At 36.8% G+C, this 14,278-nt stretch overlaps 1 protein-coding gene across 8 annotated transcripts in view; it reads right to left on the bottom strand.

Annotated features, from left to right (window-relative positions):
• NOTCH2 (notch receptor 2) overlaps positions 1 to 14,278 on the bottom strand; it is a 195,294-nt gene that overhangs the window by 70,855 nt on the left and 110,161 nt on the right. For all 8 annotated transcript variants that reach the window (XM_032303040.1, XM_032303045.1, XM_032303046.1 and 5 more), the window contains one exon: positions 4,821 to 4,943. In XM_032303040.1, the coding sequence (XP_032158931.1) occupies positions 4,821 to 4,943 (123 nt within the window). The remainder of the gene's footprint in view (positions 1 to 4,820; positions 4,944 to 14,278) is intronic.

The following is a 14,278-nucleotide window of genomic DNA, read 5'->3' as shown; positions in this document are numbered from 1 at the left end:
ACAATCTATGTAGACAAAACATTAATCTACACTGCTTTAATTAATTTGGGAGCCTTTTATACCTTTTTTTTTTCTCTTAAGTGGATATCTGCCAGAGCAGAACTTTTTATCATATGATGGCTTGAGGCCTAATACAGTAATAATACAGACTTTTGTGCTCAGGCTTCATCAAATCCTTAGGTTTATTTCCATTTCCTAAAGGAACATCCAACTACTCAGACATCTCTTTAACAAAATTCCTATAAAAAAAGTAAACCATTTTTGCCCAAATACCAATACCAATTACTTTCTTCCACCTGGGCTTTAGCTCATCTAGAAGAGCGGTATCTTTTGAATACTGTTCTGGAAGGCCATGTCAGGTGAAAAGACCAGATCAGAACACAGTCCTGTCCATAACTGATTTGGAAACCACACTACAACAAGGGCAACATGCCTTCTTCTAGTGAGACAAACCCAAGGCCCTCGATACAAACAACTGCGAACCTATCCCTCTACCGCCCGGGATCAGAGAGGATACTCCTACAGTAGAAGCTGTGCTAATACCTATAGAACATCTTCAGACCTAAAGTAGTTCTGTCCACTAAAAATATCATGAGATATACAGATTTCATTTAAAATTTTATGGTAGCACTTAAAAGAAAAAGAAACTGATGGAATCAACTTTAATACTATATTTTATTTAACTCAATACATCCAAAGCACTATCATTTTAGAGTCTAAACCAAAATTTAAAACATTGTTACTGAGACATTTTGCTTTTGTTTTGCATACTGAGTCTTCAAAATCAGGTATTTTATAGCTGTGGCACATCTCAGTTTGACCTGTCATACTTCAGATACTCACTAGCAAAATATGGCTAATGACTACAGTATCAAACAACATAGATCTGGAACGTTTCACATGATAAGTGCAATTTACAGTTGTAAGTATAATTTATAATTACAATTAATGTAATTTAATTTACATGATAAATGAAAGGCTTAAGAGGTTTTTTTATTGCACCATTTATTCTCCCAATACCCCAGTAAAGTAACTAAGAGATATTAGTTCCCTGGATAGCAAATAAAGCCTTCTGAAGAAAAGGAAGCTGACTCATTTATCCCAAATCAAACCATGAAAGACTTGGAAAAAATTTCTGGTCATCTTGAAGCCCAGAACTTGCTACTAAAGACCAAACCTTCTCTGTATATGTATTTATAAAACAACATAGTGCCTATCAGGCTCCTCTCATTAAAAACTTATAAATATAATGCTATATGTTAACTATACAGGAATTAAAATAAAAAACTTAATTAAAAAATGGCAAATTCACAAATCTCCTTTATTTCAAACTGACACCTAGTTTCTTCAGTTATACAATCCCATTCATTCTTTTTCAGATACCTGGCAACTTCACTTCTTCTGAGTAGACTAACTCCAACCCTTCTTTTTCTATTGTGTCAAAAGCGAGACCAAACTAACTGTTCATGCTTCAACTCTATAGCTGGGAATTGTATGGGGAAGTCTGAATAAAGTTGCAATAAGGCTTTTGAAAAAATCTCCAGACTGAATATAAAATATTCATTCAATATTGACTTCTGATCCCAAAGTAACCAGGAAAATATCTAAAATGGAAAAAAAGGTAAAGAATAAATCACCACATGCTAGAATAATAAAATTACAAGTTGAACATTGTCTATTAAAAAGATTCAAAATTCTTAAAAAGTAAAAATAAAGAAGGACAATCCAGAGTCGATTTGTATAAAAAAAGACCACAGATTTGAGCACAGACTTGGGGTTCAACACTAGATTCAAACCCTGACCCAACCACTTTGTGCCTAGAGTAAACTGTTTAACCCTTCTGTATATCCATCATCATTTGTAAAAAGGATATTTAATAAACTCTACCCCTAATACAATTATCACAAAGATTACACAAAATAAAACATTGTAATTAGCACAGTATTTGGTTACTAACAAACATTAGTTAACTCCCAGCCTCTAGCCCACTCATTTCTTTAATTTGCATAAAGCAAAAAATACTAATCTGAATTTATAGCTCTGGTATCAGTAGAAATAGGAACCCTAAGACTCCCAATTTTTTCTCTGTTCTTCTCAGAATGACATGAGGGCTGGGATGGCGAACAGTTCAACTGTATGCTACTGAGAACAAAGGTGTGTAGAGAGCAGTAGTAACTGGTATCACCAACAACCGTTGTCATCCTATAATGTTGTATTTCCCTCATTTCAAGCATATAATAATGCCAATATTAATGTGGTGAGCATTATCACTGAGGAATGTACAATGCAGTAAGGGAATCCAGAGGACAATACCTAGCTCATCCTGGAGAGAGGTCACAGAATGCTCCCTGAAGAGGCAGCCACTTGACCTGAGCCAGGCAGGTAAAACTGGTGAGGCTGCCTATAACAAGGAGAGGAACACAGAAGGAAAATCTGTGGAAAAGGAATGCTCTGAGTGAAGACACAGGATGCAGTAGATACAGGAGAACTGGAAGCAGTTCTTACTGCTGTTGGATTCATGAGAAGACTGAGAAACAAACAGGGTTGAGGCCAGGAAGGAATTCATACAGCCGAGAAAGGACCTCGGACTTGATCCTGTTAGTGATGTGGACAGTAAAAAACACTGGAAATCAAAGAATCTGCATGAGTGAAAAGAGGAAGGAAACCTGTGGTGGAAAGCCAAAGACTGAGAGTCACTTTAAATGACAGCAGAGCAAAAGAAACAAATACTGCCACATTAAACTTACCCCAAAGTCTGCTATCCTTTCTAGAAAATACAAAAACACATGGAGAAAGAAACATGTTATAAGGACTTTCCTAAAAAGAGGCACGTATTAAACATTCTGGTATAAGAAATTTTGATAAAATATCATTTCACTGAGATAGCTTTCCCCAAGAATGCACCTTCCTAATAAATACCAAAGCAGGAAATGGAGTATAGCATCAAAGAAAACTCAGCAATGAAATCACATATCATTTAATCTTCATTGGCATCAGAACCCTTAGTACCATGTACAAGAAAGGAGAGAGTAGGATGGGGTCAAGTTCCTAATACCACTGTAAGGATCATTAAGAGAAAAATTTAAATCCTTTCAGTTATTACTGTCAAGTAATGAACTTGACAGTAATTTTTTTGAGTTGAAAAGAAAATCTATCAGAGAAATGGCAAAAGCTAAAGAGAAGACAGAATATGACAGAAAGCACAGAGTGTTGGGAGTAAAGTCCTAGGATCAAGACACCAAGAAGAAATGCTACGGAAGTCCAATACTAGAGAAACCCAGTGGAAAAGTATTTAAAAGGAGAATTTGGAGATTAAAATCAGAAATGTGTGCCCTTGCAGGAAATCATGTAACCAACGTTTTAAACCCTTTTAATCTTTTCATATTCATAGTGTTCAGCTCTAAAGAGTACTCTAAATAATTAGCTCCTACAGATAAGGGAAAGCAACTTGGAAATTCTAAAGAATACCAGGTAGTAACGTCAGCAATCCAACATCAAAACTTCTTTCCTGGGCAAAATCCCTCACTGGCGTTCAAGTTTCCTTCTTATTCTTTTTTTAAAGATTTTATTTATTTATTTGAGAGCAAGAGTGTGCGTGTAAGAGAGCACAAGCGGTGGAGAAGGAGAAGCAGGCTGCCCCTCAGGCAGGGAGCCCAATATGGGCATCTATCCCAGGACCCTGGGATCATGACCCAAGCCAAGGCAGCCACTTAACCAACTGAGCCACCCAGGCGCCCCTGAAGTTTCTTCCTTATAACATTAACTTATTCTTGGGTTTCCACATTAAATCATCAAGTTCTCTCAAAAAGGCTTAGTTCTTAGTCACTTAATCAGTTCTTAATTGTTTCCACTTTCAGTTAGATAAATAGATATAAACAGAAATTAGAACCAAATGTCTGCATAAAATCACTTAACCTTCAAAAATAAGTGGAAAATCTGCCTAAGACAACAGCAGATACTTCAAGAGGTTGTAAAATTAAGCAAGAATAATGTCTGAGGCTGAAAAATCTATTCTTGTCCCATGTGCAAAAAGAAATACAAAAAAGGAAAAAAACAAAAACGTAGATGGTTGTCATAAATATAATGTCACCAAAGGTGCCTGCCCAACCCTTTGCATAATTATAGGACATGGCAATAAGATAGATTTTTGTCCATGAATAATCTCTGAACTCTTGTAGTGTGTAACTTATATTTTCACTTTTTGGATGGAATAAAGAAGAGTATTTTAATAGCCTTTTCATATAATTATTATTCTTTGATACGATACTGAAACTTAACAAGTTGTAGTTTCTTTTTTTCCCCAGCTTTACTGAGATATTTTTGACATACAATACTGTATAAATTTAAAGAATACATTATGAAAAAATAAGGTATACAATGTGATGATTTGATATGTTTATAGTGTGTGTAGAAAAATGATTACAATAAGATTAGTGAATACATCCATTACTTGCATAGTACCTATTTTTTTGTAAGTGTGGTAAGAACATTTATATTTTCATAGTTAATTGTGTTCTTTTCCTCTCAAATATGTATTAAGTATTTGCTATATCCTAGGCAACTGCTTTTCCCAGACCTCGGGGTCTGTCAGTAATGCTCTTCTCTCATATCTGCCATAGCATCTTAGTGTGGTGCTGAGGTACTAAGTCATATCTGTGAAAATATTATTCTCAAAATGAGCATAGAAGAACATATGGGGTTAGCACTCTACCCAATGATGTAACACAGAGACCCTAGTAAAAGATGTCCACTTCAGTAAGAGCCTGCCTCTGGTTACCAATCCATGCCCTACTCTAACTGATTTGCCACAGTGGGCATACCTGTCCACTGAGGGGGGCAGCGGCAGTTGTAAGTATTAACCCCATCCACACAAACCCCTCCATTCTGACACTTGTGATTAGGGCAGTCGTCAATATTCCGCTCACAGGTGATCCCTTCGAAACCTGGATAAAGAAGAACAAGAAAAAATAATGAATTCTCATGCTGAAGTAAGTGATCAGCTCTTCTACAGAACATGGTCATCAGAACGGACCTACTTCATTATTTCAGTTCAGTAGCCAGCAGGTGGTCAACCAGGACTCACCACACAAAAAAATTGCCCAATCTTCCATCTTCTCTTGCCTCAAGAGAAGCTAGATAAAGTGACTGATTATGCCAATGACATGCCTTCACAGTCACCTCACAAGTATTTCAAAGTGTTTTTATGAAATAAAATCCCAGTAAAGATAAATGTGTACTTAGATGACTATTCACTGATTCTTTAAAAAAGCAGGGGAGGGGGATATTAGATTTTCCCCAGCTCCATCCTAGATTAATGGTAAAAACAGATAAAAGATCACCTAATTAAATTTAAACTCATTTACTTTCTTCTTAGGATATTTGCTTGGGAAAACTAGGTGGGGATAGGGAACATAAGAAAAATACTGAGAAGTTTAAATATATGGGTCAAGTTTCAATCTCATTACCTATAAGCTATTAATCACATGGTAAATTACAAACTGAACTAACTTCCTCATCTTTAAAATGAGGCTCAATCCACCTGCCCAACCTGCCTTTCTAGGTTGTTGTAAGTGCCATATCATGAATAAAGTACATCATAAACATAAAAAGCTATCTGAAAATGGGGTGGCATTATTATTAATTAAACTCAACTTACCAACACTTCAAATTCTTCAACTTCCTCTCCACATTTATGGCATTACTACCTTCCTCTTGATTTTTTTGTTTTTACCAACACACTAAACTTCACCCTAACTGCCCAGTCTGTTTCTCTGTAATTTACATATTGAGCTTTTTCCTTTCTTTCTCCTTGGCTACCAAATCCCTTAGCTATTAAGACAGAAGACTACCAACTTTAAAACTGAATGTTCAACCGATCATTCTCCTATTTGAAATATACTATGGCCTCCTCAAAATGTCTCTAAGGTTCTTCTCTCACTCAAAACATTTATTGGGTCTTATACTACGCCCTGGGGATTAAACCGTGAGTAAAAAAGACAAAATGTCCCTGCTTTGGGGGTAATTACAGCCTGGTGAGAGGGAAAGACAACAATCACACCTTATTTTATTCATTCCTACCACAAGCCACTGTGATGATGTTCTATATCTGCTTTATTACACTGCAACATGGCTGATTTCTCTGAATAAAGTGGCGGTCATGTAAATGCGTATAAACTAAGTGGCAAATAAAAAAATTTTTTTTTACTGACACCAAAGAAAATCACTTCACAGAAGATGGGGATAACTGAAACCTTGAATAAGGAGAATTTGATTTCTCTAGGCATTCAGTACTCAGTCCATTCCAGCAGATAAATCACTAAGTAAGCTTGAGAAAGACTGAAAATTTTTATAGACTCAGATTTTTAAAAATTTATCGTATTACTCATATATGTTTAATTTTATGAAAGACTTACAAGTGAACTGACTCAGAAAATTCTGGTTTAAGCCCACCCATAATTAAGATGAAGTAAGGGCAAATCTACAGATCCACCAAGTAGCAGTGTCCGAACAAAAACAGGTCTCTGCTCCTACCTTGGCGTTCTTTATGAAAACATTCCTTAGAAAAGTTAAAGATAAAGTTTTAGAGTGTGAGGGAAATAGGGCTCCTGGCCCACCACTGCTGGAACCTGTGTGATCTAGTGGTATTCTGGAACTGGTAACTTGATCTCTCTGGTGACTAAGACTAATATGGTTGACTATAGTGTCAGGGAGGTGATAAAGCCCTGGTAGCCAAACTACTAGGAACTGAAACTGTGACCCTAAATTTTTATTAGCCAATGCTACAACTAACTAAATTCACCAACCACAGACAGATTAAGAAAGCAGAAGCATTTCAGCATAACCACAACAATAAGAAATAAAATGTTTTCTTTTTATGACTATTTTCAAGGTAGTTCTTCCCTGTCAAAGGCAAGTAGGTAGTAAGAAAGCAGGTTGCTAAGAGTTAATTCATGATTAAAGCATGGCCTCAGGGGGTCTAGGTTCAACAATCGACCTTCATATGCAATAGGTGAGTGAACAGGGGCAAGATTCTGAAACTTTCTTTCCTCTCTGGGGGAATCAACAGGGTCTACCACAAAGGATTGCTATAAAGAATAAATTAGTTAGATATACACAGCCCTTAATTCAGTAAAAGGTGCTGGGACAACTGAACGTCTACAGGCAAAAGAATAAATTGGATCTCTTTCCCGTGTCATAACACAAAAATTACTTAAAATCTAGGAGTTAAAATTATAAGACTCTCATAAGAAAACACAGCAGTGACTCTCTCTGACTTGGGCTAGGCAAAGCTTTCATAAATATGAACAAAAGCACAAGCAACTAAATAAAAATTGGAAAGTTTGGACTTCATCAAAATTAAAAACATTTGGGCTTCAAAAGATACCATCAAGAAAGTGAAAAGACAGCCCACAGGATGAGAGAAAATAATTATGAATCATTTATCTGATAAGAGATTTGTATCCAGGATAGATAATGAACACTTACAGCAATAATAAAAATACAGTATAAATAATATAATAATAAAAAGGCAAATAACCCATTATAAAATGGGTTAAGGATCTGAATAGACATTTCTCCAAAGTGATATACAAATGGCCATAAACACATGAAAAGATGCTCAACATCACTAGCCATCATGGAAATGCCTATCAAAACTGCAATGAGATGTCATCTCACACCAACTCAGATGGCCATAATCAAAAAAACAGACAAGTGTTGGTGAGGATGTGGAGAAACTGGAACCTTCATATACTGCTGGTTGAAATGTAAGGAGTACACCCACTTTGGAACAGAGTGGCAATTCCTGAAAAGGTTAAACAGCATTACCATATCACCCAGAAATTCCTCCCTTAAATATAGACCCAAGAGAAATGAAAATATATGTCCACACAAAAGCTTGTTTAAGAATGTTCACAGAGGCATTGTTCATAATCACCAAAAAAGCAGAAGCAGCCCAAAAATGTCAATTAACTAGTGAATGGATAAATAAAATGTGGTGAGCACTGAGTATGGGATTGTTGAATCAATGTTTTGCACCTGAAACTAATATAACATTATATGTCAATTATACTTCAATTTTTAAAAAAAGTAGGGAGAAAATGTGATAAATTTACAATGGAATACTTCAAGAGCCACGAAAGGAATGAAGCACTGATACCTCCTATAACATGAATGAACTTTGAAAATATTAGGTGAAAGAAATGTTTCCATTTATATGAAATGTCCAGAACAAGTAAATCTATAGAGACCGTAAGTAGATTAGTAGCTGCCCAGTGCTGGGGGAGAATTAAGGACCAACACAATGTGAATGCTGATGGTATGGGGTTCCTTCTGCAGTGATAAAAATGTTCTAAAATTGATTGTGGTGATGGTTACACATATCTGTGAATACATTGAAAACCACTGAATTGTACAATTTTTTTAAGATTTTATTTATTTATTTGACAGGCAGAGATCACAAGTAGGCAGAGAGGCAGGCAGAGAGAGAGAGGGGTAAGCAGGCTCCCCACCGAGCAGAGAGCCCGTTGCGGGGCTCGATCCCAGGACCCCAGGACCATGACCTGAGCTGAAGGCAGAGGTTTAACCCACTGAGCCACCCAGGTGCCCTTGAATTGTATAATTTAAAGAGCAAATTACGTGGTATGTAAATTATATCTCACTAAAGCTATTCTATTGGGGCGAATGCACTTAAAACAGTGCCTGATGCATAAGTGATCTATACATATTAGCTAATACTATATATGAATAGACTTAAACAGCCCTTAGAAAGTATCTACTCTAATCCTTTTATGTCACAGATGAAGAAGTTGAGGGCCATATGGCTGACTTATCTAAGTTTACATGGCTGGTAGGCAGAAGCCAGTACGGAACCAATTCCAAACAGTATGCTGTCTGGGACCCAGAGTTCCCTTGTAAAAATCTGAAAAACCAACCTAAGGTTAAAAGTTCCCATGTCTGAGAAAATTCAAGCCAAATCAGTTCTCCTCCAGAGTTAAGACAGGATTTATGCTTTAAAAATAGAGATACAGACCTCTTTTTGGAACTAGCTAGCAAATTCTTGTAAGAAAGTCCACCCAAGGAGAGGAGGTGGTGGTAAGGCTTATATGAATAAGCTACAGTGCAATCACTTCTTAAAAATGTATTTTAAGGTTCTGGGGAAAGGGAAAGAGACAAGTCTCCAGACCTGTGGGTGGGATGGGTGTAGCAGATTTACAAAGAGGCTCACGTGACCATACTAAAAGGAGTCAAGGGCTTAAAGCCAATTCACATCCTTAAAAGGCCAAAAGGAGAGAAATTAAACTTAGAAGGAACATTTTAAGACTGTGCTGTTATAAAATCATGGCTCATGTAACTGATAAATGATAACAGTGAGGGTGGGGAGCAGAAAAGAATTTTTTGAGCTTGTCATCCCACACAGAGAACAGCGTCTCTCAAGAAAGCATCTGTATCCTTCCACTTTCGGATGCTGGGATGTGTGAGGGTGAAAGGGCTTCTGGAGAGATACAAAGAAGAGAGCAGAAAGAGGAAGATGAGAAGACACAACTAGGATTCTCTCATACCAGGCTAAAAGTCCTCTGGAGGAGCTTTAGTCCACAGGGATAAAAGTGAGGAAAAAACCAGGAATATCTGAAACTGGACAAAGGCAAAAAAGAGCTACAAGTCTATTTTCTCCCACAATCCCCTAAAAAGAAATCTGTCACAAAAGCAAACTGGTCTCATACTGGTCCAGTTGGTCTTCTTGGCATACACCTTCCATTCTCCAAATGGGCCCAGATGAGCTTGTTGACCCTCATGACTGGCCCATGTATCCCCGAGCCCCCCACCCACCCAGGCTGCTGCCCCTGGACGCCTCTCTTGGTATCTCCCTAATGATCTCCACTCTTCTAAATTCATCACTAAAAAAGTCAAAAAATTGAATAAGGTGAATCAAAAGAACTTTGGTATATATATATATATATATATACCAAATATATATATATATATATACCAAATATATTAAAAATATATATATATAATATATATATTTTTTAATTATTGAATACAATAATTCTCTTTTCTATCACATTCAATTCATTCGTTTGTGAAATATTCACTGGGTCTCAATTTTGTGCCATGCACTAAGTTGGATACTGGCAGGAGGAGTTAAAAGAGAGTGTCTACTAGGAAAGATGAACAAATAAACAATCAGCTTGATAAGCGCTATATTAGAGGTATAAAAGTTACCAAAAGACCTTACGGAGGTCTCCAATCCCCATAAGGATTGGGAGCATTGAAGGCACTTCAGTGAAATAGGTGCCTTTGACACATCATAAAGAATAAGTTCTAGGGCATCTGGGTGGCTTAGTCACTTGAGTGTCCAACTCTTGATTTTTGGCTCAGGTCATGATCTCAGGGTCATGGGATGGAGCCCCATGTCAGACTCTGCACTCAGGGTGCAGTCTGCTGGAGATTCTCTCTCTCTCTCTCCCCTCACCTCTACCCCTCCCCTACTCATGCTCTCTAAAGAAATAAAATCTTTTTTAAAAAAAGAATAATTTCTATATAAAAAGGCAAGGTGGGCAGGGTAAGGTGATAGAAAGCTAAGGAGATACCATGGTTGAAACTCCTACTGAAAGCATAGGAGAATAGGAAAGATGTCCAGGAACATCAACTAAAACTGGAACTAAAATAATGTACCCTGGAAAGTGGTATGATCATTTCTGCATCGCTCCAGAGAAACCTGCAAAAGTATGATTAATATAATACCCAAGAAAAAAAAAGTTTTACCCAAGAGAAAGCTACATGCCCTTGCGTATAAGAATGCAAGAGCGAATTACTTCTAACAGTTTTTAAGCTCAGACACAAAAGCCACAAAATGGGCTTAAGCTTTATTTTAATGATATAGGGCTATCACATATACTCAGCCTGTAAAATACAGAGGTGGTTCACAAAGAATAAACCTCTGTTGTTTGGAGAGGATAGATCAGACAGCTTTTTATGAAATTTTTAAAAAAATAATAGAGGAACACAGAGGTGTAGGAGAGAAAGAAACGTAAAGCACACTGAGGATTCACCAATCAAACTGTAAACTCACAAGGCACAGATTCAAACAATCCACTGTTCTCTGATTACCTGGGCTACTTTTTAAAGTATCCATATATAAAAAACCAGCCTAACTCATTCGATCCCCATTATTTGGCCCTAATGCAAAAATACTGGGAATCAATGATTCAATAATTTATTTTCTATGTTGCTCTTATGTTAAAATTATTCTCTTCAGTGCTTCTGCTAAAGACTTATTTAATGGCAACCCACAAAGGAGCTGGATTATTAACAGCTGATCATCCAAGGAGAAGATGAAATATGGTTCCTTGGTCTGATTCTATTGCTTCCCTCTTGAATATTTTCCTTTTTTCTTCCCTCTGTGGAGAAACACTTCTTTCTCTGTTACACAAGATTGGCCATTTTCTTCAGTTTTAATTCCCTTTCCCTCAGTCTTACAGTAATATTCAAATACTAGAATCATATTACTCAACCATAAGAAGTAGGAAATCTTGCCATTTGTGACAACATGGATGGACCTAGAAGGTATTATATGCTAAATGAAATAAGTCAGACAGAGAAAGACAAATACCATATCATTTCACTTATATGTGGAATCTAAAAAACAAAACAGACTCTTAAATATAGAGAACAAACTGGTGGTTGCCAGAAAGGAGGTGGAGGTGGGAAGGTGGACAAAAGAGGTAAGAGGGATAAAGAGAGACAAACTTCCAGTAATAAAATAAATACATCACAGAGGTGAAAAGTACAATAGAGGGAATATAGTCTAATACTGTAATAGTGTTGTCATAGGGACAGTGACTACACTTAGTGTGGTGAGAACTGTGTAATGTATAAAACTGTCAAATCACTACGTTGTATACTTGAAACTAATATAACATTGTATGTCAACTATACTTCAACAATAAAAATTTAAAAATCAACTCACAGTAACTATAGTGTCCTTTGCAGGAAAAGAACTATAACTTGACCATTTGAATATAGTCACTAACTTATGTGCAGTTCACTGACTTTCAGAGTTGAAAAGGACTCTGAAATTCTTATCCAGTACCAGAGTACACAAGAACTAAAGAAGAAAGCATACTAAGTCTAGGATGTATGATACCAGGAAGAAAATGAAAAGACCAAAATTACATTCTCAATACTATGATATTATACTAAACTCACTTAGCTGATAAATATTTGTGTGCCTATTATGAACTTGGCACTGTTTTGGGGTGCTTGGGATACATCACTAAACAAAAACAAAGATTCTGGCTTCCACTCCAAAGAAGGGAAGAGGCGGCAGAATTTGGAAAAGACAGACAATAAACAATAGACATAATGAAGTAAATTATATAGTGCAAATTATATACTAAGCAGATGATAAGTGTTACAGAAAAAGAAAAGAAAAAGTCGACCAGGGCCAATAATTAGGGGGGGAGGGAGCTGGTTACTGTTTGAAATAGGGTGATTAGGGTAGGCCTCAATTAAAAGTGCAACGACTTGAAATGTGGCAGGAAGCACACATGGGAGTTGCTTAATAACCTAACATGCCTTTTTCCCTTCTGGTGACTTGGTTTCTCCATTTTTAGAACTGAAACAATGATTCCCTTCAAATAAGGGTGTTATTTACATTGAGATAGTGATTATTATTTTAAGTGATATTATAGTCTCTTGAATAGTGCAGAGCACAATGGAAGGAGGGGCAAGGAGAATGGTATTGCATTATGAAAAGGACTTTCTCAGAAAAAATCATCTCCAGGCACTATTTCCTTATATGGAAATAAAGTTAAACTTTCCAAACTCCACCTGGGACATAAAAACAATGAGCATAAAATCTTGCAAACTGTGTAAATACATCCTGCATCATCTATTGTTTTGAATTCTTTTTAAATTTCTTTTTATACATTGTCTAGGCTGATGTCATCTGTTTGAGATCATGAAACCCCAAAAGGAAAGAACTAGTCTACTTAACTATCCTGAAATGTCTGTATGGTGCCATACATAGGTTAATATATAACAAAGAGTATTTGATCATAATTAGAAGTATCTCCTACTATTTTTTTTTTAAGATTTTATTTATTTGAGAGAGATCACAAGTAGGCAGAGAGGCAGGCAGAGAGAGAGGAGGAAGCAGGCTCCCCACCAAGCAGAGAGCCCGATGCGGGGTCTCGATCCCAGGACCCTGGGATCATGACCCGAGCCGAAGGCAGAGGCTTCAACCCACCGAGCCACCCAGGCGCCCCTTTTTTTAATCCAAACATCTCAAAGCATTTAACAAAAAAGTGCCACACATTTTCAAAGCACCTTCAGGGATAGACAAACAGTGCAGTGTGATGCAGTAAGATGTAGAGGCTTTAGAAATAACCTGTCTGGTTTTCAGACCTCAGCCTAACCACATGTTAGCTGTGCAACTTTGGGTAAATCTCTTAACATCTCCAAACCTGAGCTATTTCACCTGGGAAAACTAGAAAAATAATACCTATCCCCAAGGTTTTTGTATAATTGAGCTAAAGGAAGCAGAAGTACCTGGCACGGTGCCTAATTCATAAAAGGCATTGAATAAATGTTAGTTTTCTCTTTGCCAAATCTTCTCTCCGCCTCTGCATGCCCATCCCGAACCCTAACACACACACACACACACACACCATCAGTGAGTAAACAAATGTCTTACTTTCAATTACAAGCAGAGTGTAAGAGACAGCCAAGATCTCCTATTCCATCCCACAAGCACTGGCAGCCTCTCAGCTGTGGAATCCCTGGTTATTTCCTTTCTCAAGGAGGAGATACTATTCTGGTTTGACAGATCCTTTCCTGGACACACTCTAAGAATTCCCTAAGGTTCTTATCATGGCTAATGGGTAACAATGCAGACTATGGGAGTGAACAATCACTCTCTCTTAGCTAAAAACTTCCTTTATTGACTTCTCTGACTTCCTGTCAGTATTTCTCTGCCAAATCAACCTCTTGTTCCAGGCAACTATTAAAAAAATTTTCTTGAAACTGAAAAAACACATTTAGCTTTCAACAATAAATCATGCTAACCTCAATTATCAGCCACTTAGACTATTAGATCATTAGAGTATCAGAATATATGTAAAATTAAATTGTATTTCTGGCTCCTTCTTTAAACTTTGGAATATGGCCAACAAATTTGGGAGTGAAGAAAGATACCTTTTAGTTATTTCTTCTACAAGATAATGTGGATGACAGTAATATTCTGTCAATAAAATTTATTTAGTGTCTAGAATGA

This window comes from Mustela erminea, chromosome 10 (assembly GCF_009829155.1).
Source record: "Mustela erminea isolate mMusErm1 chromosome 10, mMusErm1.Pri, whole genome shotgun sequence".
Classification (NCBI taxonomy): domain Eukaryota; kingdom Metazoa; phylum Chordata; class Mammalia; order Carnivora; family Mustelidae; genus Mustela; species Mustela erminea.
This window is presented reverse-complemented; position numbering and strand designations above follow the sequence as displayed.